The 25,600-nt window shown below is 53.7% G+C and overlaps 2 protein-coding genes across 2 annotated transcripts; both read right to left on the bottom strand.

Annotated features, from left to right (window-relative positions):
* Positions 1–31: 31 nt before the first annotated feature.
* On the bottom strand, positions 32–8,512 carry PRICKLE3 (prickle planar cell polarity protein 3). The gene is made up of 9 exons (XM_077146469.1): positions 8,335–8,512; positions 7,099–7,184; positions 6,146–6,329; positions 4,173–4,286; positions 3,695–3,832; positions 2,847–3,050; positions 2,569–2,755; positions 1,398–1,697; positions 32–796 (listed from the first exon to the last, which is right to left on the bottom strand). The coding sequence occupies exons 1-9, from the start codon at positions 8,374–8,376 to the stop codon at positions 177–179; spliced, it is 1,875 nt and encodes a 624-aa protein (XP_077002584.1). The 5' UTR covers positions 8,377–8,512; the 3' UTR covers positions 32–176.
* Positions 8,513–11,411: 2,899 nt separating this feature from the next.
* Positions 11,412–22,043, bottom strand: SYP (synaptophysin). The gene is made up of 7 exons (XM_077146740.1): positions 22,008–22,043; positions 20,715–20,780; positions 19,382–19,506; positions 16,265–16,460; positions 15,395–15,586; positions 13,724–14,048; positions 11,412–11,514 (listed from the first exon to the last, which is right to left on the bottom strand). The coding sequence occupies exons 1-6, from the start codon at positions 22,041–22,043 to the stop codon at positions 13,728–13,730; spliced, it is 936 nt and encodes a 311-aa protein (XP_077002855.1). The 3' UTR covers positions 11,412–11,514; positions 13,724–13,727.
* Positions 22,044–25,600: the final 3,557 nt, after the last annotated feature.

Below are 25,600 nucleotides of genomic sequence, written 5' to 3'. Positions count from 1 at the left end.
GCGTCCTGATCAATGAAGCAACGATGTCAGGTCTGTTTGACAACAAATATTAAATTATACTTTTCAATAACACAAACAAAGATGGGAGGGAGGGAGGAAGGGGACCTGTGACTCAGGTTTGGGGGTCACTATCAATACTGACTGGAGAATGGAGCCTGCCAAGGACTGTCTTGCCTTCAAGCCACGGTACAATTCTTGTCTTTGTCTCGGGCCTGGCGAGGCATCCCTGGGCGCGCACCCCCTGGGAGCGAAGGGGGTGGGGAGTTGGGAGTCTCAGTTGCAGGGTCCTGGGTGAGCGCCTGCCGGCGCAGGTGCGGGGGCAGTGGGATGCGTTCTCCCAGGAAGAAGCCGTCGTCCTCTGAGGACTCGGAACTGGGGCTGGAGGGAGAGCTGGAGCAAGATTCCGAGTCAGACCCTGATCCCGAGTCACACTGATGGTGGCGACGTCTGCTGGGATGGCGGCTGTGGTGATGGTGGTGATGGTGGTGGTGGCGACGGCGGTGGTGGTGGTGGTGGCGGCGGCGGCTGGGGGCCCGGGGTGGGGGACTGCGTGGCCTGCGGCGCTGGGCCGGGGGTGCACTCAGGGTCCGCCGCGGGCCTCCCTCAGAAACCAGAGGGTCTCGGAAGCTGACACGCGGGGTGCTCTGGCGGCCGAAAGCACCATCTTCGGGGCGCCTGTCCGGGTGGCCAGGGGACCCTGGGGGTGGTTCGGGAGCATTGCGGAGCCCCAGCTCAGGCATGGAGTGGCGGTGGGGGGCCCCTCTTAGAAAGTGGGCGGGCTCTTCTGGGTCTATGGCTGAGAAGAGGGAGAGATGGATTGACTCCATGTGTCTGCCCCCAACTCCAGCCTGCTCCCCTCCTGTGGGGTGGCCTGTGGAAGGGCCTCCCCTTCTCCCTTTACCCCATCAGGGCTGGGAAAGTAGAGGCAGGAGTCAGAGAGGGGCAGGGAGGTGGGGGGTCCGGGGAGTAAGAGGCTGGGAGTGGGCTGAGATTGGAAGTAAAAACTCAGGAAGAGCAGGACTGGATTGCTATAATGGGGGTGGTCGGGAATGGGGGCGGGACCCAGGGTGGAAAGAGGGTGGGGCTTAGGCTGGAAGAGACAGGGTCAGCGCTACTGTGAGGACCATGCCTGGGATCCGAGGGTGAAAGGTCAAGGATTGAGGGAAGAGGAGGAAGGGCGTGGGATCAAGCAGGGACAATTTGAGGTAGGGGGTGGGCCCTTTACAGAAGGGGATGGAACCAGGGTACACGAAGCGGGTGCACTTGGGGCTGGAGATTGGGATGAGATGGGGGCGGGGCCGGGCGAAGTAGGTGAAGGGAGTGGGCGAGTCAAGGGGAGGGGGCCGCGATTGAGGCAGGGGGCGTGCCCTTGCCTGGGGGGGCCCAAAGGAGCTCACCGGGCGCTGGCTCGGTGCTGGTGACGTTGGTGGCGGTCTCGGACGCCTCCTCAGCAGCAGAGAAAGAGGCTGTGGAGGCTGCTAGGGGCACCGAGACCGTGCCGGCGCTCCAGCTGCGGCGGCCAGTTCGGGTAGTGGCGGGCTCCGGCCGGAGGCTGCAGGCGCGTGAGCAGAAGATCAGGCCACGGCGCGGCAGGAAGGGACGGCCTAGTAGGGCCCGCCCGCAGCGACTGCAGCAGAAGCAGCGGTCTGAGGCGTGCCAGTGCTGGCCCTCGTAAGCCATCTGGCCTTGGTCCAGGCCTGTGGGGACCAACGCGAGCGGGAAACTGAGGCCGAGCCCCCAGGTTACACTCCCACCCCTTATGAATGGGGCCCACTTCGGGAAGACCTGGGGAATCTGAAACCCGGTGCCCGGGGATGCGCACACACAGGACCCACCCCTTACCCCACCCCCCACCTCCTCACTTCTCCGGAATGGGGGCCTTTCTTAGGAAAATGCAGGAAAACCGAGGTTTGGCCTTCACCCCAGCTTGCCCCATCCTCCTTTTCTCCAGGAGACTGGCTAGTAAATGTCTCCCCCTCTCCTCTCTTTCCCAAGGTGCCCCTTCCAGAAAGCTAACCCTAAACCGGAGTGGGTATAGAACTCTGAGATGTGGGCCAGGTTTAGACATTTCAGGTAGAAGCAGGGTGAAAGACTGGACCCCAAGAAGCCTGGTAGGGGGCTTAGAAGGGAGGGCATGGCTTTGGTGGTAAAGGAGTGCGATTTAGAGGGTAGGGTGGTTTGAGGGTAGAAGATAGAACCTAGCCAAGGCTGCTGATTAAGAGTCCTGGAGAATAGAGCATAGCTCAGGGTAGTAGGGGATAGGCTGAGGGTAGGGGGACTGAGAATTAGAGAGCACTATGGAGGTGGGCCCAGATGTGCAGTGGTAGCCTAGTGTTGGTCAGGTGGGGTTTAGAAAGCATGGCATAAGATGCATAATGGAGGTAGGGGGGTTTTGAGAGGTAGGGGGGTTTTGAGGGTGGGGCTTGCAGTGAGGGTATCGGCCTAGACTTAGAGTATAGGGTATAATGGGGGGTGGGGCCTGGAGGATAGGAGGAATCCTGGGGGTGGGGGCCTTGTGGCCCTGCTGTCCACCCATCCTTCCCTCTGTCCAATCTCATATTCACCCACCAATGTGCTCCCCGCAGCCATCACAGTACTCAGCGTGGCGGGCCTCATAGCAGGAGCAGCAGTGGGGGCGGCTCTGACGCATGACATAGCGCTGGCCTCCTAGTGATACTTCACACTCAAAGCAGCAGAAGTGACCCATGTGCCAGTGCCGGCCCTCGGCCTCCGTGCACTCAGGGGAGAAGATGATCTGGGGGATGCAAGCCATCCATGGCGGTTAGAAGGGCCTGCCCGTGGCCAGGTCCCCCTCCACTCCCAGCCCTGGGCAGGGAAGCATGTACCTCATCACAGGCCTGGCAGCGCGGGCGCAGGCGTTCGGCATGGTGGCGGCCACAGTAGACCTTGCCAGCATGGTAAAAGTAGATGAGGTCCACAAGCAGCTCCCGGCAGGTGGTGCACACAAAGCACTGAGGGTGCCAGCAGGCACCCAGACCTGCGCGGCTGGCAAACACTGCGATGTCTCCACCTCCAATCTGCCTCCCGCACTGCCAAATGACGGACAGACACCAGCACCACCATTACTGAGGGCCACACCGGGCTTTTGCCATGGAGGGTCTTTGTGACTGGCCCCACCCACGGGGCAGCTTGGATACAGGTGATACTCAGTGTGCAGGGGAACACTGACATAGTCTCCCAGGCACAGGGAATTTAGCAACAGACCTTTCTTAACTCTAGGTCTGAGGACAGCTTCTCCACTACTGGGGTGGCGGGAGCTTGGGGACAAATTCCTCCTACCATGGGGATCTATGGGTCGGTTCTTAAAGACAATTCCTGACCACAAGAGGGCCACAGAGACAGCCCATGTCCATTGCATGGAGAGGAGGTGACCACTGAGGAGGTAACACCCACTAGGACCTCTACAGACACTAGGACCTTGACCAACAGTGCGATCTGAGGGACAGATTCTACATTCTAGGGTCCCTACAGACAGACTCTACTCCCCAAGGTAGCCTTAGAAGACAGATAGTCCCTGTCCAAGAACGGGATCTGAGGGACAGACTATATCCACCAAGAGTGAATCCTAAAGACAGGCCTAAGTGACAGGCCTCATCTCCCCAGGCCTGAGAGAGCTGCACCCCGGGGCTTGCAGCAAAGGTACTGTCACTGGGCAAGGGCCTCCACGGCTTACCTCCTCACAGATGGCCCCAGTGATGGTTACCGGGAAGATGCGCACAGTACCACGCCCCAGATTTTCTCGCTTTCGCTGCTGGCTGAAGGCTCTGAGCTCTTTTTTCTCCTCCTCATCTAGTGCTGTGCAGTATTGTGCCTGGGAGTAGGGGGGAGGTAACTTCCAAGCTCCTTCCTTGATGCCTGCCCCCCACCCTCTTCCAAACTTCATTCAGCCCCCAAAAGTCTACTTCTGGATATTTAAATGGTACCTCTGGTCTGAAATACTAACCCCCTACCTCTTCTTCCAAGGCCTAACTGTGGTTTTGTCAGAGTATCCCCTGCTTGCCCTGGCTGCACCTTTCACCTTTCACCTCAGCTCACCTAAGATCAGCTCGCCTGATCCTCTTTAGATCCTGCCCATTTCTTTCCAGCTGGCCTGCACTTGCCCAGGCCATGCCCCCTGCCTGGGATGTCCTTCCAGTCTTCTCTGTTCTCACCTCACTGTCATGTGGGGGCAGCTGGTGCAGTAGCTGCTTGATCCTGTATTTCTCCCCAGGGCTGTTGACATACGGGACCTTGTCCTCTGGGAGGCAGCTGAAAAACTGGTACACCTGGGGTGACACAAGAGAAGGAGGGGGAAACAATTGAGACTAGGGGTCTAGGGGTGGGGTGAGATGCAGAAGGATGGTGGGTCCCTACTTCTTTCTCTGAGAAAATTAAAGTCATCGGAAGGAATCTACTGACTCCCCACACCCCTTCCTCCTTCATGATTAGTTTCATCTCCAGGCCAGTTCATTTCCATCAGCTCCCAAGCCTGCTGAGAGCCACCACATGTTCTGACCCCACTTTTCCCTTCGGCTGCTGTCCCATTTTTCCCTCCCCTTTACAGTAGAATTCCTCAAAAGTTGTCAGTACTCGCTGCCGCCACTTCCTCTTCTCCCATTCTCTTTTGGCCCCACTCCCATCAGGTTTTCACTCCTACCCCCCTTCAAAGCTGTTCCTGTCAAGGTCATTGATGATGTCCATGTCATTAAAATCATTGTTCAGGCCTCAGTCCTCGTTCGAGTTGACCCATCAGTAGCCCTGGACACGGCTGCTCTCTCCCTTTTCCCGGAAACACTTTCTTCCCTTGGTTTTCAGGACACCACATGTGCCTAGTTTTCATGCTACCCTGTTGGCAGCTCCATCTCTGTCTCTTTTTTGATTCTTCCTCAACTAGCTGGTCCCCTACATGTTTGAGGATCCTAGGGCTCAGTTGTTGGTCCTTTTCCTGCCTAACCACACTCTCTTGAGAATTATATCCAACCTCATGGCTGTAAATACCATCTGTTGGCTAATGGCTCACAAATGCATGAAGTTCTGGACAACATCGCCCCTTAAATGTCTAACAGGCATCTCAAACTCAAGATGTCCAAAACCAAACTTAAGATTTTACTCTTCAGACTTGCTCCTGGCTTGTCCTTCCTCCTAGCAGCTAATGGCAACTCCATCCTTGGAATCACTTTTGACTTCTCTCTCTCAGCCCCACAAATCCAGCTCTCCTTTCAAAATATATCTAGATTGTGACCACTTGTCACCACTTTCACTGCTGGTACAATCATCAGTCACTCAGACTATTGCAGTAGCCTCCTCCTCGCTGGTCCCTCTGCTTCCATTTTTAGCCCTAAAGTCCATTCTTCACTCAGCAGTCTGAGGGATCCTGTTAAATCATACGAGATTCTGTCCCTCCTCTGCTCACTTATGGATCCCCCCCTCATTCACAGTAAAAGCCACCTCTCTGACCTCACCTCCAACCACTCTTCCCTCAACTCACTCTGCTCTAGCCACACAAACCTCCTGACCTTTCCTCAAACATTCTGAAGAAAATGCTGTTGCCTCAGGACTCTTCCCGCTCCCTGGATGGCATGCTTCCTCACTTCCTTCAGGGAAGCTCAAACATCATCTTTTCAGAGGCTTACCTGGGCATGCTACCTATAATTCTAACATCCTACTGTCTTTTGTATCTCCCTTTCCTTCCTCTCCCCCTTCCCTTTTCTCTCTCCCTACCTCCTCTTCCCTGCTTTTTTATTCCATAGCCCTTACACTATCTGACATATATTTAAAGATTTGTAGCTCCCTCCTGGAATATAATCTCCATGTGAGTAGATATACTTTGTGTGTTTGGTTCACGGCTGTGTCCTCAGTGTAGAACAGTGTCTGACACAGAGTAGGTGCTCAATAAATATTTGTGGAACGAATGAATCAATGGAGATGAGGTGAACAAAGTGCTGGGATAAAGCCTGAGAGAAGGGGTAGACTAGGAGTGGGGTGAATAGGCTCAAAGAGGTATGGGGGGCTGGCCACCCTTAGATCACAGAAGGGTCAGAAGTACACCCGCGGTCTGACCGTGCACCCTGGTGTTGCCCCAGAAACAGCTTAGCAGGTTCTAGCACCCATGGAGAGCGAGAGAAAGAGGCCGGGCTCTGGTCACCTGCTCGGGTTTGAGGCCTGGGGGTACCCAAGCATACTCCTCGGAGGCGCAACCCGAGTCATCATCGGAGATGGAGTGGCGCTGGAAGTCCGAGATCAGCCGACACATGATGCGTTCCAGGTCTACAGGCACCGCGTGCACCGCGTGCTCCTCCCGCGGACATTTGCAGTGCTGGCAGATCTTTCTGAGGGAGCGGGGTTGGGAGTCAATTACCAACGCTGCTGCCCACCCGGACCCCTGGCAGCCAAAGGAAGCCCAATTGAGGGGCCGTGACATGCAGATCATCACGACTAAAGGATTCTGGGGCTGGGGGCGGAGCTGAGAGGAGGTGGGGCAGTGACCTGGGGGTGGGGCTGTGAGCCTGGGGGCGGGACATGAAGGAATAGGGTTGTGGAGTCTCAGGGACATCCCCTGACCTTTCAGCTCTGGGATTCGGGCCAGGTTCTCAAGGGGAAACGGGGCCTGAGTGGGGACGCCCCCCTACCAGGAGACCGAGATTTGAGTTATGAATCTAGGGGCTTTCCCTCAGAACGTGGCCGGGCTTTAGCCTGTGATGAGCCTGGGAGTATATTTTACGAGACTTTTTGGGTGCAGGGCTCCAGTGGGAGGCTAGGACACTGGGTATGGGAGAGGAGTTCTGAGCCTAAACTGGGTGGGAAGTGGAGGACAGTGGGCGGGTCTCTGCTGAGGTTGAGGATCTCCCTAGGGTTGGGACTCAGAGGCTTGGGGAGGACTCTCCAGTGGGCAGGGCCACGCAGCTGGGTGGGACGTTCCCGGGAATGAGACTCTAGGGAATGAGTCAGGGAACTGAGGTCTAAATCTGAGCGTGCGGCTCTTTTCCCGAGTGAGCTTCCTCTGAGGGCGGGGCTCAGGCCGAGGGGCGTGGCTAAGCCTCTGGGAGTTTTCCCCGAGGGCGGGGCTCTGACGAAGGCGGGGCCCTGGCAGTCACCTACCTCCAGCCGTGCAGCAGGAAGCCGGGACACTGCTCCCGGCAGGAGTTGCAGGGTTGCCCGCGGTCTGGGTCCTCTGCCTCCGGAGGCTGCAGTGGGCGAGAGCAGACGCGGGACCCGGCGAGGCGCGGGGGCGGGGAGGAAGAAGTCAACGCCCACCTCTCCACTCCAGGGCCTGCGAACCGCACGCTGGGGCCTGCCCAACCAAGGCAGCGCTGGGCAGGCTAGGACAGCGCCCGGAGCGCGGGGGGAGGACACCACAGAGGCAGAGGCGGGGCGGCTGAAGCCACCTCCCCATAATTTCCCTCCGCAGGCTGGCCTCGTACCTCCTTACCCAGCCTCAGACATCTCCCACCAGCCTCGGACCCCTCCAGACCTCAAACACCTCCCCCAGAATTTAGAGTATTCTCCCTCGAGTGCTTAGTCTGGGCGTCCCCTTCCCATCCACGAGGCCAGCAGAACTCCAATTCCACAGCATGGAAGTCGGAGACTCTACCCTTTCTCGCTCATGAGCCTGGCCTCTCCCTTCTGGATCTCAGGAACCCCAATTACCAGTCCAGGTCAGAATCCCTTCCCCCAAGCCCTGATTTCACTCCGTCATACCTAAGGAATTGGGAACTCTCCCCAGGATCTCAAGAGGTCCCTGCTCCATTCAGAACCCCCCACCTGGATAAGCCTTGGCCCTCACCTCAGATCCTAGGACTCTTCACTCCTCTTGACCACAAAAAACAGACCCCACTTTCTCCCATCACAGACCCCCTCCAAAAGAAGAGAGAGACCCTCCTATCTAGGAAGTCAAAAGCTGCCTGTTTCAAACAGAAGCCCTCTCCTCCCAAATCCTAAGCCCTCCACTTCTGCATTCAGGCACCCCAGGATTGCAGGATTCTACTCCTCAGTCCATGTTCCCCCAAGGAACAGTGGGGTCCCTTCCTTTAAACATTCAGGAGGTCCCTTGCACAACCCAGGACCCAATCTTTTGGTTCACAGACTCCCTCCTTATAATTCACAGGGGTAGGGGTGGGGGTGGGAGAGCGCACTAGGTCCCAGAGGTACTGATAAAGGTGTATGGCGAAATTATCCACGTGCTTCCAGCAGCCCCACTTTTCGGGTCTGGGAATCCTAGGGATGGAGGTGCCAACGACCCTCCGTTGAGGCCCTCCTCGCTATCTCTATCCCCTTCCCCCTCAACTGGGTCTCAGTTTACCCCTGGCCCCCTCCTCTACCCCGAGTACAGCTCACCGTGCGCCCCGAGCGGCGCCTTCGGGTCCCACGCGCGAACATGGCGCGCCCTGGCAGGGTCAATCTGGGCCAGGTCAGGCGAATGGAATCCTCGCGGCCACCGCGCGTCCGGCCGGGCAGCTCTGTTCCGTAAACCTGACACCGGGTGGGAGGAGCGCGCCCCGCAGGGCCCGCCCGGCGGGCTGTGGTCTCTCCCGGGTTAAGGCGCCCCCTGCCTAGAGGTGAGGGCCAAGCAGCCGAGGAGCGTTTTACCGAGAAAGCCCCAGGCCCTCAGGCCCCAGGTTGGAGCCGGACACCAAAAGGCACCGCCCCCAGTAACCCAGTGTGCCACGTGGCTTCTCACCGGGGCCCTCACTGGGCATTCTAAGGTTTGGGAGCTCTTATCATGGGGATTTGGAGGCGGCGACCTGACTATATTCTACCGACCTGATTTACTACATTGACACAGAGGGTAGTTTTATCTTGGATTTTTATTTCGGGAATTTGGGAGAGGGGTTAAAGCCACTTTTTTGGGGCTCCCTCCCCACCCGGATGAATGCTGTGAGAACGGTCCTTAACCCCATCCACCGCCCCAGCTGGTGCTCCCTCGCCCTTGCCAGAGAACCAGATTTTACACCTCTGCTCCCATTTCCCTCCCACTACCAGGATTATTTGAGATTATGGGGAGGGGCGAAAATCACCGGCCAGGTTCCACGCCCCCTCTTTATAGCCCCAGCTGTCTTGCCCCCTAAATCCTTTCGCTGCCTTGACCCCATTTCTCTCTCTCCAATCAGATATCCCCTTCCCTGAGCTCAGTCCCAGAGCCAGGAGTCTCTCTTCGGCGCTCCCAGGCTTTGCCGAGTCTCTGGACTGGGAAAAGCCCGCGCTCCAAACTCCGGCGCGGGGCCAGGGTCTCCAATCAGGCACAGCGGCGGTCAGCCGGGCCTTTCATCACAGGCACTGGCGACCTTCCCGCCCCCTCCCCCATTACGCACACCTCTGTCACTTCCCGCCCTTCCTTGCCCCAGGGAGGAGCTTGGGATGGATAGGAGGCAATGAATTAACGAGTGACTCACCTTGGACTCCCGCCTCCCGGCCCTGCTGCCTAGCCTGTCTCCTGGTGGAAATAGGAAAGGCAGCAGGGTCTGAAGAACATGGAGGGGGAGGGGTGGGGTCTCCCTGTGAAATATGGGGACCCCATTCGAACTCCTTGGGGACTTGAGAGGAGGGCTCCCCCGGGGCTGAGAGGGGGCGGGGCTAAAGGACCAGACTCACATTAAGCCCTGGAGAGAACTCAGGATGGGGTGGCTAGTCTGCTCCGAACGCGATTTAGCCTAGACGGGTAGACGAGGCTCCACAGAGGATGGGGCTTGGTACAATACCATGGGAGGGGTCTAAAATAGTGGGGAAGCGTGAAGGGCGTCGAGCATGTCGGGGGCGGAGCTTTTTCTTGCCTTCTCAGTCCATCTTCTCGTCCTCCCCTCCCCACCCCCCACCCCCAACAAAAAGACACACTGAGAAGTCAGAGCCGGGTGGACTAGGTGATTGAGGAGTTTATTTGGGGGAGGAGAATTAATCGTATTTGTTCTTCCTCGGGGAGCGGGGTGGGGGTAGGGGATGTCTTCAAACAATACCAAAGGGCACGGGGAAAGGGTCTGGAGGGGAGGGGCCACAGCCAGACAAAATGGCAACACACAGTCACAGGCACTACCGACATCACAGACACAGCAGAGGGTACAGGATAGGGGCTCCAGATCGGGCCTCCAACCACCCCAGGCTGGGGAGGGGTGTGTGTATGGAGGGAGGGAGGGAGGGAGGGAGGGGGCAGGGGAAAAGTAGGAAAGGGGTGGGCCGGCCCCACAGACCCATCGGTTCTGTCCTTCTATTACCCAGCTGAACTGTCGCGGGGGTGGGGGTTGGGAGGTTGGGGGTGGACAGGGTGTGGGGTGCTACTTTCTGAATCCCACCCCTTGCTTTCCAACCCATACCTCTCGGCTCTTCTTCAGGCCACTTCAGTTCCTAACCTTGGCCAGGGGCATTCCCCACCCCTCGGCAACAAAGTATATTCTGAAGCCCCCCCCCCCCGGCCAAGCACCCCCTTTCCTACTGCCCAAGCCATTTCCCATTTTGAAAGGTATTTTCTTCACTGCCCCATTGGAGGAGCCTGCCCCTTTCTGAGACCACCATCTGTGCCCCACTCTAAGCCCCGCCCCATCTAGAACTCACACCACTTCATCCTGAGCATGGCCCGTCCCTGAATCCCACTTCTTTCCTTGCACAAAGTCTGTCGGCTTTCGAATCCAATTCAGACCCCTGAAAGATTTAAGTTACACCCCTTCCATAAATTCAGTTCCCAATCCAAACCCTGCTGAAAATGCTGGAGCCCCACCCTCTCTAGAGCGGCATCCTCAGTCTTCTTCCAAGTCTAGTCACCATGCCAAGTCACAGCCATTCTATAGAACTCTGTCTTACTCCAAGCCGGTCCTACTCTGGAGTTCACAGGCAGCCTCGCTCAAATCCTCGCCCCTTCTCGAACCACGCCCTCAGCCTACCTCCAAGGCCTTCCCCCAGAATGCTCCAGGGCACCCCTCTTTAGATTCCAGTAGATCCGGAAACTCACATCCCCTGCTGACTAGTTCCCTCCCTTCAGGTGCTCCCCTTCAAGACCATTCTTGGGTTTCAAGTTTTTCTCTTCACCCCAAGCTCCCCCAGTCGCTGCCTTTATCCCACTCGCAGGATTGACCTTCCCCTAATGGCTCCTGTTCAGGCATTGCTGGAGGAGCCAAGGCCAGAGTGGAAGAAAGGGAGGGTGAGAGGGAAGAAAGCCTGAAGTCACACCTATCATCCCCATACAGCCAAGGTCTGTCCCTTCCCTGTCTACCTTCTAGAGCCCCCCCCCCCACCAACCTCAGGGGACAGGGCCAAGGAGCAGGGAGGAGCAGAAGGATGCAGGGGAAGGTGAAGGAGTAAGAGAGGGGCCCATCCAAGTCCAGGCCACTAATGCATGGGGGCAGGGGAGCGAGGGCTGGGCTCAGACAGATAAATAGATATTTATATATAATATATATATATATAAACAGCAAAGACAAGGTCTCCTGGCTTGAGGGCAGAGACCTGGGATGTGGGGGTGGGGAGGGGAAGGGGGGCAGGCCTTCTCCTGAGCTCTTGCCCACCCGTGGGGTCCTCCTGGGCTGCACTGACCTGTGGAGACAAAAGACAGAAAGGAGAGGGAGCCCAGACACAGCTGGTGCGCTCAGGGAGGGGCTGAGCTACTAAACCTTCCCCCTGGCTTTACCTTTGCCTGGCATGCCATTTCCCCCTTCCTTCTTCTTGCAGTCATATTCCTGGAGTTAACTTCATCCCATCTGGCCCTACTGGAAGACATTCCTGACCTTGCCCCCACAGTGAGTTAAGTACCCAAAAGATTATGCACCCCCTCCCCAAAGAAGTCCATTAATAGATAGTGTTCTAGTCACTGGTGATAAACTATAGTGAACAAAGCAAAGATACCTGTCCTTGTGGAGCTTACATGGTAACAGGGAGAGACAGATTTCCAACAAGGAACATGATACAAAAGGTAATCAGCTGGTATGACATAAGGGACAAGTGGAATGGAAAAGAAAAACAAAACAACGGAGAACAGGGAAAGGAGGATTAGGAGTGCCAGCAGGGGAGATTTGAAGAAAGACTAAAGGAGGTATGGGAATGAGCCATGCAGATAACTAGGAGCAAGAGCACTTCAGGCAAGAGCTGTGGGCTGGGACCATGTCTAGTGTGTTTGAGGAATAGCAAGGAAGACAGGGGAGCTAGTGTGAGTAAGCAAGGGGGAGAGTGGCAGGAGATGATATCGCAGAGGTAGGTTAATTGGGTGGCATAGGGCCTCATGCACCAGGTTATGAGGACTTCAACTTTCAATCGGGATAGGAGGGTTTGGGGGAAACAACAGTAAAGTGAGATAAAATGCCTCACACTATGTGGTTCCCACTATTGACTCAATACATGTTTCTTAACATTAATAGGGCTCTAAGTGATGGGTGTACAGCATGAACAAGACATGGTCATCTTCCCTAGTCTAGTGGGGCAGACAGTCAATAAAAAAATAAACTAATAATTGCAGATTGTGATGAAGAAAAGCACAAGGTATGAGGAAGATAATAAGGAGGACTTGTCTCAGACAGGGTAGTCAGGCAACACCTGTTTTGAGTAAGTGACCGAAAGAATGATAAGGAACTGGTAAGGTGATCAGTGGGTGTGGGTGTGAAAGTCCAAGCAGCGGGAAAAGCAGGTATAAAGGCCCTTAGGCTGGATTGTGCCTCACACGTTTAAGGAACACTGAGGTGGCCAGTGAGGCTGGGGCTGACTGAGTGAGGGGGAGAGGTGGTGAGGTGAGAGAAGTGACCAGAGAAGACTTTCTGAGTGTGATGGGAGCCATAGCAGGGCTCTGAGCAGAGGAGGGTGGGGGGCTGATGTAGGATTTAACAGGATCCCTTGGGACAGCTGTGAGCAGACCAAAAAGGGAGTGGACGTGCGGGTTAGGTGGAGACCTGTGAAGAGGTCTGGGGGAGAGATGACAGAAATGAGAGTATTATGGATATATTTTGAAGGTAGAGGTAACAGGATTTTATAATGAATTAGATGCATGATACTTAATAAACTCCTCCCTGCCCTTTCCATCATGGACAACCCAGTGCTAGAAACTATCCTTACCCACGCGTTGCCACCTCTTTGCCTTTACCCTCTCTCCCATCCCCTCTGCCTATTCTCCTCTCATATCTGCCTATGGAAACCTCACTTCTACTTTAAGACCCTGCAAAAAGGCCAGCAAACCTTTCTAGTGACCCCCCAGCCGACCCCCACCCCCAGCCACTCAGCCCCTCTCCCTTCCTTCTTTGAAATTCCACACCACCTCCCTCACCTCCAAGGTTGAGAAGAGGCGGCAGACCCATCCCCTCCTCCTGGATAGGTGAGCTTGGCTGACCTTCAATGGCCAAAGGTCATTTTTCCCCTCACCATCTATTGACCTCATCACCTATTATCAATCACTTCTAGTACCCACCCTTCTCTTCCTTTCAGTGGCTCCAGCACTCCGCCGATTCTCTACTGCCGGAGCCCCTCCTGTTCTTCTCTCCTTTCATTGGTTGTTTGGCCGGCTTCTCTTTTCCCTTCTCTAAGCGCTACCCTTCTACCTCTCTCCCATTGGCTCTTCATTCGCCTTCAAGCCCCTGCTCGCCATTCATTGGCTAGCTTTTTGTTCTTGGCACGTAACCCTGCCTCCCTATTGGTGTCTTCAAACTCCCGCCCTTACGTGCCTCACAAGAGCCTTTAAATGCTGGTCTCCTCCTGCTTATCATTCGTTCACTAACCCGTCCATCTCCTTTCTTCTGCCCTCCTTGGCCCGCCCATCACTCACCAGACTACATCTGATTGGAGAAAGAGGTGGGCGCGCCCTGCGGGCCATAGCCTTGCTGCCCGTAGTCGCCTTGGGGACCGTAGCCACCGCCGCCGGCGGGTTGCCCGTAGTCGGGCTGGTAGCCGCCCTGGGGCCCGTACGAGTCCTGGGGCCCGTACCCGCCGGGGCCCTGCCCGTAGCCCGCCTCGCCATAGGCGTCCCCGGGCGCCGGTTGCTTCTCGGGGGCGCCGGGAGGCGCGCGCACGAACGGGGCGGCCCAGCCTGTCTCCTTGAACACGAACCACAGGTTACCGATCCAGAGCACCAGGTTCAGGAAGCCGAACACCTGCGGGGTGATAAGGCCCAGCGGTCGGCCCGCGCCCCCTGCCCTGGTGGCCCTGGGGAACGTCGAAGCCGCATTAGCGCGCGGGGACCGCGGGGACCGCGGGGTGGGACGTGGAACCAGGGGCTGGTGATTGCAACGAAAAAAGCCCAGACAAATCACTTTGTGGGGCTTGGGGAGTGATGATGTTAGAATTCAGATTCCGGGGATGCTGAAGTCTTAGTGTTACATATATATGTATTTGCCTATTTGCACATGTATTTATATATAATATATACACATTTATACATGTGTAAAATAGAGTAAATACATTAGTAATATATGGTAAGATGTAAGTGTACATAGATACATATGTAAAAGATATCTTATTAAATAGATATACCACTTATAGATGTATGTATACGTATATACAAATAGCTGTATATGTACACATGTATAAAATTATACTTCTATATTAAAGTAAATATATGGGTTTTATATTAATATATAAAATATAAAATACTTTAAGTACCCCTTAGGATATGCCATGCCCTCTTCCAAGCACTTTACATATTACTAGCTCATTTAAAATTCAGTTCTGAGGCAGGAAATCTCCATTTTGCAGTTGCAGAAACTGAGGCTTAGAGAGTCTAAGTTCCTCAAGGTCATACAGCCAACAAATGAAAAAAATATTGGCATCTTAGCATCCTGAAAAAATATATACACACACGCACAATTATACATGTGGTGTGCATGTATACACATACATGATACATGCGTGTATATTTATATAGTCCATATAAAAGGTGTGCATCTGTAACACATATATGACTTACCACGTGCCAGACTCTTTTCTAAGCACTCTGTTATCAGTTCACTAGGTACTGCACTTTGGAGCAGGACCAATTATTAATCTTCAATTTACATCCTCAAACCAAGGCCTGAGAGGCTGCTTAACTAGTTTTAGGTCACAGTGCTTGCAAATGGCAGAGCTGGGACTTGAACGTAGGCAATCTAACTCCGGCCACTAGGGGGCATGTAGGTGGGAAACATTCTATTCCTTGGTTTTGCCCTTGAGGAAACTGAGGTCCCAAGAGGGTACTGAATTGCCTGAGATTCATGACTAGGTTGGATCTTGGATCCAGGTCTCCCAAACCTAATTTGGACAAAAAGTCTCAAGGTCCTCCCTTGGTGACGGCTTGTGACATCTGTGGCTCAGTTGCTGACATGCCTTCCCCAGGGAGCCCTCTCGGATTTCTCCCCAATTCTCCTCTCATTCTCTCTCTCCACCATTCCACCTGGCAGACTGCAAGTTTCCCAGTCCCACTCCACCCGCCTCCAGCCGGCCCAGTTGGTTACCCAGGGCTCACCACTGAGGTGTTGAGGCCAGAGGTCACAGGGTCCCTCAGTTCCTTGCATGTGTTCCCTGCCTGGCGGCAGACAGCCATCTCCTTGATAATGTTCTCTGGGTCCGTGGCCATCTTTACATCTGACAGCCCCTTGGCCCATGCTGACGAGCTAACCAGCCACATGAAAGCGAACACTGCCGTGGCCAGAAAGTCCTGGTGTGGATGGGAGTGGAGAGAGAAGGCATTGTGAATGTGCTGCTTCAAGCTCCTTGGATCACAGGCTTTTGGTTGGGTGGGTGGGTTTCTCCCAGAACAGGCCTGTCCTTCCCCTGCCCTGTTCAGCCCTGAAGCCCCCAGCACTTTCATCATGGAAGGTGGCTCTCCCAGCTTAGGCTTGCGTGTGCGTACGTGACACGGAGCATGGGAATGTGATTGTGATATGTGTGTGGGGGTATGGAGGGAAATCTGTGGGAGGGTTTCCAAATTTGTGGGAAGGAGTGTGTCTTTCCCCTCTCGTCTGCATGTATGAATTTATGTCCTTATGTGTCTGGGATGAGGCAGTGTGAGAATGGCTGGGTAGGAACCTGAGTGTTTCTGTGGCAAGATGACATGCACGGCTGTCACGGCAGGCCCATGTGCGTCCCTTTCTTTGATCTAGAGTGTGTGGTTGGGTGACAGTTGGCAGGTTTACAAACATGTTCCTGTCTGGGACACTGTGTGGGCTGTGAGTGTGTCTCTGTTGTCCCCAATGCCAACTGGGGACTAGCAGTAGTGGCAGCAAGCATGGTTTGTGATGTATGCTCGGGTGTGGGTCCACCTGAGATTCTGTCTGGCCGGTGAGCATAGCTTTGTCCTCGAGGCCCCTATCTGCAAGTGGCTATGGGGACTCACCAGCATGGGCCCTTTGTTGTTTTCCCGGTATTTGTTCTGCAGGAAGATATAGGTGGCCAGAGCTCCCATGGAGTAGAGGAAGGCAAACACAGCCACCGTGACAAAGAATTCGGCTGATGAGGAGTAGTCCCCTACCAGGAAGACCTTGGTGTTGCTTCCTCGGCAGTTGGGTACCTCAAAGTACACTTGGTGCAGCCTGCAGAGAGAGGTGGGCAATGGTGGCCCAGTCCCTGAGAACCCCTTCACACACACACACACACACACACACAATCATACACAATTATACACACACACACCCACCACCCCGGTCATGGGTCCCTCAGATTCAGACAAGGTCCCAGAAAGTGGAGGAAATAATCATTCACAGGCCACCTACTGAGCACCAGTCACGTTTCATCACTTACACAAAGCATCCTAGTGAGGTAGGTGTTATTCATCCTCTACTCTGGCCCAGCTCCTCTAGTCTCTCTGCCATTCCTAGAACATGTCAGGCACCCTCCCGGCTCAGAAGCTTTGCACTGGCTGTTCCCTTTGACCAGGAATGTTCTTTCCTTAGATATCTGCCTGTCTCACTCCCACATCTCCTTCAAAGCTTTGCTTAGCTGTCACCGTCTCAGTGAGGCCTTCCTTGCTGTCATTATTGAAAATTAAATGGAACCCCTCAACACTCCTTTGCCCCCTTCCTTGCTCTATTTTTCACTGGAGCAGTGACCCCCATCTGTCATACCATCTATCTTACTTATCTTGATTTTTTGCTGCAACTCCCAGAGGTGGGGAGTACTCATGCACACAATCAATGTTTATTGGATGAAGTGTACAGAGTAGGAAACGGAGTTGGCTCAGGAAGTGGATTAATTAATTAATTAATTAAGACATACAGCTGGCACGGAAATGGCAGAGTTGGGATTTGAACACTTTCTTACCCCTCAACCCGACATCACCATTCTTCGCCCACCCCACTTCAGGTCCCTGAGAGAAAAAAAAATGTACACATAGTGGAGGAGACCCTAGAGATGAGAAAATAGGAAGAAGGCAGACCGACAGAGAGGAGGATAGAATGGATCCTGGGACAGTGTAAGGGTATGTGAGAGGGTGGATGGAAGAGGCAGATTGGGAAGGCATCCTAAGACTGAGGCCTTTCCTGTAGTGAGATGGAAGAGGGGGCTGTAGGGAGAAGATGCCTGGATGTGGGAAGGATTGGGGTGGGGTTCCAGAGCTCTTGTCTCAGGTTGGAGGCTGGATTCTGAGACTGTGCGAAGGGTGTGGGGCCACTCGAGTAATAAAGGTCCTAAGGGAAGTGCTGAGCTCTTTACTTAACTGTCTCGTTTAATAATCCCCGAAAGCAGGCGTTATTCTACCCATTAAAAAATTTTTTTATTTTTTATTCTATCCATTTTGCAGAGGAGAAAACAGAGGCTCAGTGAGGTTAAGCTACTTGCCCGAGATTGTACAGTTGCTCAGTGGCGCAGCGAGGTGTTAAATCTGGATCGGTCTGAGCTTCTGGGTTTCTAGTGGGCTGGGTTGGAAGGAGAGGGTGTTCAAGAGGAATGGGGGGTGGGGGTGGGGGGCAGATCTTGGTAAGGGGGATCCAGAGAAGGGACTTTTTTCCAGGAGATATGTATGTAAAGGGCAAATCCCCAGGCTCTGAAGTCCTAGGGGTGAGAGGTATGAGGGTTCACGGGTGGGGGAGGGGGCTCCTGTGGATTCTCTAAGGGCTGGATCTCAACTGTGTTCACACTGCCCTCTCCCCCAAACGCTCTTCTACCTGGCTTCTGCGAAAGGGTGGATCCCTGGTTGCCTTCTGGCACCTCCTTTTTTTTTTTTTTGACCGTTGTTCAGCGCTAGTGCTTGGCTTTCATCTCTTTTCACCATCCCCTCCCCCCCATACCCTTCCCCCATGATCACCTGAGCCTATATTTACCCTTAGTGCTCAAAATTTCCCACTTTCCAACTTAATCCCTGACCTCCTTCTTGAGCCCCTTAAACTTATTTCTTAAACTTATTTCTTTCACTTACTGGGCACCAGGCCCTCCCCTCAGCCCTTTGCAAGTATTGACATTTAATCCTCACCACCTCGCTCACCTGTGACATGGGTAATATTATCCGCCCTTTTACAGATCAGGAAACTGAGACCTGGGGCCGTGAGGGGCTTTGCCCAAGTGGTGATGACTAGATTTGAACCCAGGCCTTCGGAAGCCTTGACTGAAATTGTATCTGTCTGTCGGTCTCTATCTCCCTCACCTCCAGTAGGTAAAGGCCACCCCACCTGCCCAAGCTCATCCTTGCATGCCTCTTCCCCTCTGCATGGCGCCCAGCACACAGTAGGAACTCAATATGTGTCAGAATTTCCTTAATTGGGTTTAACCGTTCCCTATATCTAAGCAGCCCTCTTTTATTATTCTCCATCAGAAAACCCTGCATGAAGATCCCCTCCTTGAATTTCTCCCAATCTACAATTATCCTCTTTATTCGTCAAAATGTGGGCTCCATAAGGGTAGGAGTTTTTGTCTGTTTTGCTCACTTCTGTGCCCCTAGCACTTTGAGCAGTACTGGGTGTACACTGGGTTCTCAAAAAAATGTGTATGGAATGAATGAATGAATTAATTAATCAATAAGATTGAATAATGATCTAGGCTAACATTAAATGAGCACCTACTGCGTGCTCATTATCTGTTAAGGTGATGTTATAAATAAATCTATCTGTCTTACTTTTTATTTCTTTATTTTTTTGATTGAGCAGCCACCGGAAATCAAACCCAGGTCAACAGCATGGCAGGTGAGAATTTTGCCACTGGGCCACCATCACACCGCCCTATCTGTCTTACTTTTGAATCTTGTTTATGGCCTGTTTCTCCCTGTCTCATTGTAGAACATAGCCTGAGGGCACAGCCCACGTCTCTCTTGCTCACCACAGCGTCCTAGATGTCCAGAGCAGTGCCAGGTACAAAGTAGGTGTTCAGTGCATATGTGAAGTCTTGAGCAGGTGTGGCCTCCTGTGGTGGGGGCTGGGCGACGGCCACCAGGGAGGGAGGAAGTGTCGGCTGATCCCAAACCACACCCCCCGCCCTCCTCCCAGGTCTGTGAGGATCCCGGGGGTGGGGTAGGGTGGGGACGCACCTGAAGGGGTACTCAAACTCGACCTCGATGTTGAGGTCACTCTTGGTCTTGTTGGCACACTCCACGCTCAGTCGTAGCTCTCCACTGTAGCTGCCGCATGTGGCAAAGGCGAAGATGGCAAAGACCTTGGGCGGTGAGAATGGCATGGCTACGGTGAGCCCGTGTGCACAGTCGTGGTGGTGGTGCAGGGAGGGCTGCCCTCCTCTGCAGGGACCCAGAACAATCTACAGCAGATGGAGAAGTCCCTGCCCCCACCCCCTAATCAGGGCTCATCAGGTCACAGGGCAAGCTGATTAGGAGGGTGTGCGGTGTTCCTTCCTGTCTCTCTCTCTCTCTCCCTGTGTCTCTCCAGGTCTCTGCCTCTCACTGCTCTGATCCCCCACCATCTTCCCTCCCTCCTTCTCTCTCTCTCTACCTGTCTCAGTCTCTCTTTATCTCTATTTCTGTTTCTCTCCTTATCTGATTCTGCTGTTGTGCATGTGTGAAGTCTTGAGCAGGTGTGGCCCCCTGCGGTGGGGGCTCTACCTGTCTCTCTGGGTCTCCGTTTCTCTCGTTATTTCTCTGACTGTGTTTCTCTCTATCTTTGTCTTTCTTCAGATGTCTCTTTATCTCTTAGTATCTGTTTTTCTCTCTGCCTCTGGCTGTCCGGTCTCTATGGATGTCTCTTTCTGTCTTTTTTCTCTGTCTCTGTGTGTTTGGTTCTCTTTCTGTCTCTCTGGTGCCTTTCTCTGCATGTCAGTTTCTCTTCATCTCTTGGGGTATCTCTCTGTCTCTTTCTACCCGCCCCCCCATACCATTTTCTTGGCTTTCTCACTATGTCTATTTCTCTTTACCTGCCTATTCTCTGTGTCTCTCTCTCTGTCTCCCCTTTCGTTCGTTCATTTTCCTCACTATCTCTGCATCTCCTTTTTTCTCAGCATTTTCACCTCTCTATCTTTTCTCTGTCTCTCATTCTGTCCCTGTCACTGTTTCTGGGTTTCTCGGCCTTTGCATTTCTCTCCCCTGGCAAGCGGCTGCAGGTAGGCTCCACCTTCCTCGCCCCTCCCTCAGCTCAGGAGGGGACGCAGGACGTCTCAATCTGCCACCTCACAACGGGGGTACCCTCGGCCCTATGTGATGCCACAGCCCATCCATTCCCTGGCCCCAACCCCCTGGAACATCACCCTGGAACCAGTACTCCCTCCCTGCCTCCTGCCACCCCCCCCCCCCCATTGGCCGGGATCCATTCCATGTTCCCTACCCCTACTCCACCCCTGCTCTTCTGGACCCCAGTACCTCCCTCTCTCTCTCTCTCTCTCTCTGCACTCTCCCCCATGGCCCGGCCCACACTCACCCATTGCAGCACCTTCACGAAGCCCAGGGGCTCCTTGACCACCCGGAACTGACCCCCGGCCACCAGCTAAGGAGAGAAAGGACAGGGAGGGGGTAGAGTTGTTGGGGCTGGACAGGGAGGTGACTGGATAGGCTGCCATTTGATGACCCCTGGGGGTGGGGCAGGTGACCCTGGGGGAGGGGGTGACTTGCGGAGAGGGGGTGAGGAGAAGGTGATACTTCGGGGAAGGTGTGGGCACCAGGGCCTCTGAAAGGTGAACACCCCTGAGGTTCAGGACTGGTAGGGAGGTCTGGGGGAGGAGGTTTGGGGTGATGGTGAGTCAGGTGGCGGCACAGGTCAGAGGTGAGGAAGATGGGGATGGGGTCTGGACTAATTAGGGAATGGGAGAAGGTCTGAGACGATAAAGGTGAGTCAGATGGCAGAGGGGGATCTGGTGGGGAGGACGAGGAAGGATTGGGGTTCATTAGGGTGGGTCTCGAGGGGTGAAGGTGAGTCATACTATAGGACAGCAGTCGGGTTGGCCAGGATGGGGGAGGGGTCTGCAGCCATAAAGGTGAGTCAGATGGTGGTGTGTGTGTGGGGGGGGAGTCCAAGGTGAGGATGGGAAGGGGTTGGTAGTGGTTAGGGAGGAGATGAGGATCTGGAATGGTGAAGATGAGATAGCAGAGAGGGTCTGGGCTGACTAAGGCGGGGGAGGGCTTGGACGTGGCTTCAGTGGATATTGTGTTGGGGGAGGGGAGACTAGGGGTTTTGGAGAAGCCAAACAGGATCGCCCCCCTAGGTCTGCTCTGGGAGTTGTGGGGGGTCATCTACCGGGGTGTTATTTCTGTTTGGGAGAGGCAGGTGCCAACCCTGTCCACCCGCCCTCCCCCCCTAGCCAATACCTCGCCCCCACGCCTTCTGTCGCTCTATTTCCTAGCTCATCCGCAGCAACCCCACCCCCACCGCCACCCCCCGCCTTCCCATCCACTCTCCCCTCCTCCGCACCCCTTTCCCTCACCCCAGCCCCGGGGCCCCTTTTCCTCCCTTCTAGATCGCCAGTGAGAAATGGGGCTTCTGGCGGCCCCCGCTGCGGCAGTGAGGACTGCCCTCGCTGCGGCAGTGAGCGCACTCATTTTCTCCACCTCCCCCTTCTCCCCTAGCCTGCCGCAAATCCCGAGCCCTTCGCCGGGGGCTGGGGCTCCGCAGCCGGGATCCTGGCTACCGTCACCCCTCAAGAGTCGGAGGCTAAAAGCTGCCGGGGCTGGGCGGCCGGGGAGCGGCGGGCTCTGTCCGCGGTGCTGGAGCGCGTACCTGATTCACCACGTCCATGTCTGCCAGCAGCAGCATCAGCAATGCGGGGGGCGGGAGGCGTCTGCTAGCAAGGGCGGGCGCGAGGCGCGGCGGGAGGGACACGCGATCGCCGGAACAGCCCGGGCGGCTGCTGCCCCGCCCCTAGCCTCCCCCTCCTCTCCTGGCCCGGCGCGGCTGCGCATTGTGAGCCCCGTCGAGGTCTCCTTGGTCGCCATTCCAGGCCCGAGGCTGGAGCCCTAAGGCTGTTTATTCAGTCTGAAAACACAGCTAGAAGACTGGGGAGAGGAAGACCCCCCCCTCGGTCCTATAGGATGGCATTTTGCCACTCTTTTCTGAGTTTGTTAAATTTGTTCACACCCTTAATCTTTACAACAGCCCTATGTGGTAGAGGCTATTATCACCGTGATGTTTACAGATGAAGTAAATGAGTCCCAGAAATGTTAAGTGACTTGCACAAGCTCGCTCAGCTATTAACTGGCAGTGCCCAGAGTCCCTGCAATTTAAACATAATTTAAGGTCTTGAGGATTCCTTCTCTTCTGCGTTTTAAACACAGCCTAAAAATTCCTTCCTCCCCCTTCCAAACATCTCCCCTCTTTCTCTCTTGCCCGTCTCCAGTTGCCTGCACTTTAAGTCCTATTTACTCCTCCGCCCTCTCTGAGTTGGACTACCCTTTCTTCATGCTGCTAAAACTAGTCCTACCAAGGTCAGTGGTGATCACCATGCTGCAAAATCCAATAGATAAAACGCAGTTGGCTCTTAAGATACCCAATCTCACTTGTACTAAGAGAAATGCATATAAAAACTACTAAAATACTGTTTTTCATTTTTGAGGCTGTTGAATGTCAAAAAGTTTGATAATGTTTTGTTTCTAGAGGTTAGGCAAACAGACATTCTCATAAATTTGCTGGTGGAAGTTAAATTGGCATAACCTCTGTAGAAAGCAATTGAAAAAATTTACCAAAATAATAAATTTATATACTGTTTGGCTCAGCACTTACCCTTCTAGGAATTTATCTTATAGATAGACTCATACATGTGCTAAAAGATGCATGTATTCGATGATACATTGCAGCTCTGTATTATGAAAGAGAGACACTCCCTTAGGACTCCTTACTGAAGGCCAGTTTAAATAAACTCTGAAAACAGCCATAAAATTGGGGTACTGTGCAGTTGTCATTCGCTATAATATCCAGGTAATGAATGATAGCCAAGATATTTAGTTAAGTACAAAAATATAAGATGTCAAATCATGTGGAATTTGTGCACAAAGAGGAGGGAGGGATTATACCATAATTATAGAGACAAGAGCTAACACTTAAATTGTTGTCGTTTTGTGTTAAGCACTGTTCTGCGCACTTCAGATTATTAGTTACTTAGTTCTCACAGCAGCCCTATGAGGCAGGTACTATCTTCATTTTACAGCTGAATAAACTGAGGTGCAAAGAGGTGAAGAACTATGCCTAAGGTCACACATCTGGTAAGTAACAGACCCAGGATTTGAATCTGGGAAGTCTACCTCCAGACGTTTTACTCTTGCCAACTTATCACTGCCACATCTTGTATATATATGAAAAATATCTGATAACACTGGTCACTTCCAGAGGGAAGAGGAACTTTTCACTTTGTACCTTTGTACCCTTTGAATTTTTTTTGGGGGGGGGGGGCGCGGTGCATGGTCCGGGAATTGAACCCGGGTCTCCCACATGAAAGGCGAGCCTTCTACCACTGAACCACCCATGCACCCCTGTACCCTTTGAATTTTGAACCCTCTGAACCTATACCTATTTTTAAACACACACACATACAAATTCACACAAGTATCACTTCCAACACTCCCTAGACATTGCCTTATTGGGGGAAGCAGTGTACGGGAGGGGTTAAGACCTGGGTTTTGCCACTCGATTGCTTAAATTTGAAGCCCATTTCTATTCTTTAGTTCTCCATGACCTTGTTCATGCAAAATAGTTTAATAATGGAACCTAAAGAGTTGTTGTACTGACTAAACAAGATAATGATTGTGATGCACTTAGCACCGGGCCCCACAAATGGTCCATTTTACCTCCTACACATCTCTGGGATCCACTCGCTTCTCACCATTTCCTCTGTCACCTCCCTCAGCTAAGGCCACCATCGTTTCTGCCAATTTTAACATCTTCTATATCTTCCCCCTCCCTTCTGTTTTCAGCACAGCCGTCAGAGCATCTATTTAAAATGCAAAGTTAACTATGTCACTACTCTGCTCAAATCCCTCCCATGGCTCCTCTCTTGCTTTCGGGAAAAATGCCAGAGCTTGGGGTCCAGCATTCAAAGCTCTGCATGATCTGGCCCCAGGTGATCTCTCCCCCTTCATCCCTCAGCAGCCCCACCTTCACTCTCTATGCCCCGCCCATATGGGACTTGCTATTCCCACCACACACTAACCCAACCGCTTCACGCCTTTGTTCTTGTTCTGGACGCCAGGGCCAAAGTCTTACTCATATCTCAGGGTCTAGTGTAGCTCTCTGTTCTGAGTTCTAGTTTCCAGTTCTGGCTTCCCCCAAATTTCAGACCTGGCTCTATTGACCCTAATGGTGCAAATGAGAAGGCCATGCTCTGAGAGCTGGAAGGAGACCCTAGGGCGGACTCTCCCCTGTGCAGCTCCTTCCTGTGCCACTCCTAATGCTGCCTCCAATTCTTTTGGTGTGGAGCAGACTACCACTTTGGACAAACCCTGTCACATCTCTAAGCCAGCTCAGTTTTATTTTCTGAGGGAAACCCAGAACAGTGCCCGATGTATCTTAACAGAATGAATGCTACGCCAAAGGTTAGGCCGTGACTAAAGGCGGGGCAGGAAGCAGAAATCTGGGATCTGTGTGGGAGGACACTGGGACACTTCTAGGTGGTCTCAGGAAAGCCAAGTGGATCCTGAGTATATACCTCTGTGCTGGGCTCCCAGCCCTTTGCTTCTACCAAATGGATTTAGGTTGTCTTCTCTTTCTCAGGCAGAATGTGGGAGTTGGGAGACAGGGTGATCCCAATTCAGCCTCGCTGCAATTCCTGGTGCTTGCTAGAGGACCCCTCTGGCCAAGAGGCATCACGTGCAGGTCAATTTCAACCTTCAGGCCTTTCCCCCAGCAGGACTCTCTTCTGAGTTTCCACATCCTTTCCTTCCCATCTGTCTGCCTTTTTCAGTCTGACATGGCAGACCCCTGTGGAATCTCTGATCCCCCCTCCCAAGCCCTCTCCACATCCTCTTTCTCCCCTTTCCTCCATCTCTGTCCGGTCTCCACTGCCACCACCTCCTCCGCTCTGTCTCCAGCTTTTTTTGGGCCTCTGTCTCTTCCCCCTCCTCCTCCCTCCCTCCCTGACGCTGAATAATCAGGCTTGGCTGTCCTGGTTTCTGGAAATACCCCATGTGTGGGCAGTGGCTCAGGGTTGGAACAGGGAATGGATGGATGGATGGATGGATGGATGGATGGATGGATGGATGGATGGATGTGGGGGCTGCTGCACAGCCCCAAGCTCCCAGTGCAAAGACACTAAAACCGGGGGTGGTCCAAGTCTCTCTCCCTCTGGGGAGAGCAGGGCAGGAGGTTTATTGAGCAGTGGTGGA

This window comes from Tamandua tetradactyla, chromosome X (genome assembly GCF_023851605.1).
Source record: "Tamandua tetradactyla isolate mTamTet1 chromosome X, mTamTet1.pri, whole genome shotgun sequence".
Taxonomy (NCBI): domain Eukaryota; kingdom Metazoa; phylum Chordata; class Mammalia; order Pilosa; family Myrmecophagidae; genus Tamandua; species Tamandua tetradactyla.
Note: the sequence above shows the minus strand (reverse complement) of the source record. Positions and strands in the feature narration are given on the sequence as shown.

What these genes read in the sequence shown, in the direction of transcription:
- SYP (XM_077146740.1), bottom strand. Translation starts at nt 22,043, where the DNA reads ATGCTGCTGCTGGCAGACATGGACGTGGTGAATCAG. An exon ending in GAGTTTGAGTACCCCTTCAG is followed by an intron (nt 16,461 to 19,381) that starts GTGCGTCCCCAC and finishes CTCTCTCTGCAG; the next exon opens with GCTGCACCAAGTGTACTTTG. An exon ending in ACAACAAAGGGCCCATGCTG is followed by an intron (nt 15,587 to 16,264) that starts GTGAGTCCCCAT and finishes CATCCACACCAG; the next exon opens with GACTTTCTGGCCACGGCAGT.
- PRICKLE3 (XM_077146469.1), bottom strand. Translation starts at nt 8,376, where the DNA reads ATGTTCGCGCGTGGGACCCGAAGGCGCCGCTCGGGGCGCACG. An exon ending in GGCGCCGCTCGGGGCGCACG is followed by an intron (nt 7,185 to 8,334) that starts GTGAGCTGTACT and finishes CGCCCACTGCAG; the next exon opens with CCTCCGGAGGCAGAGGACCC. An exon ending in CTGGGGCCATCTGTGAGGAG is followed by an intron (nt 3,051 to 3,694) that starts GTAAGCCGTGGA and finishes GTCATTTGGCAG; the next exon opens with TGCGGGAGGCAGATTGGAGG.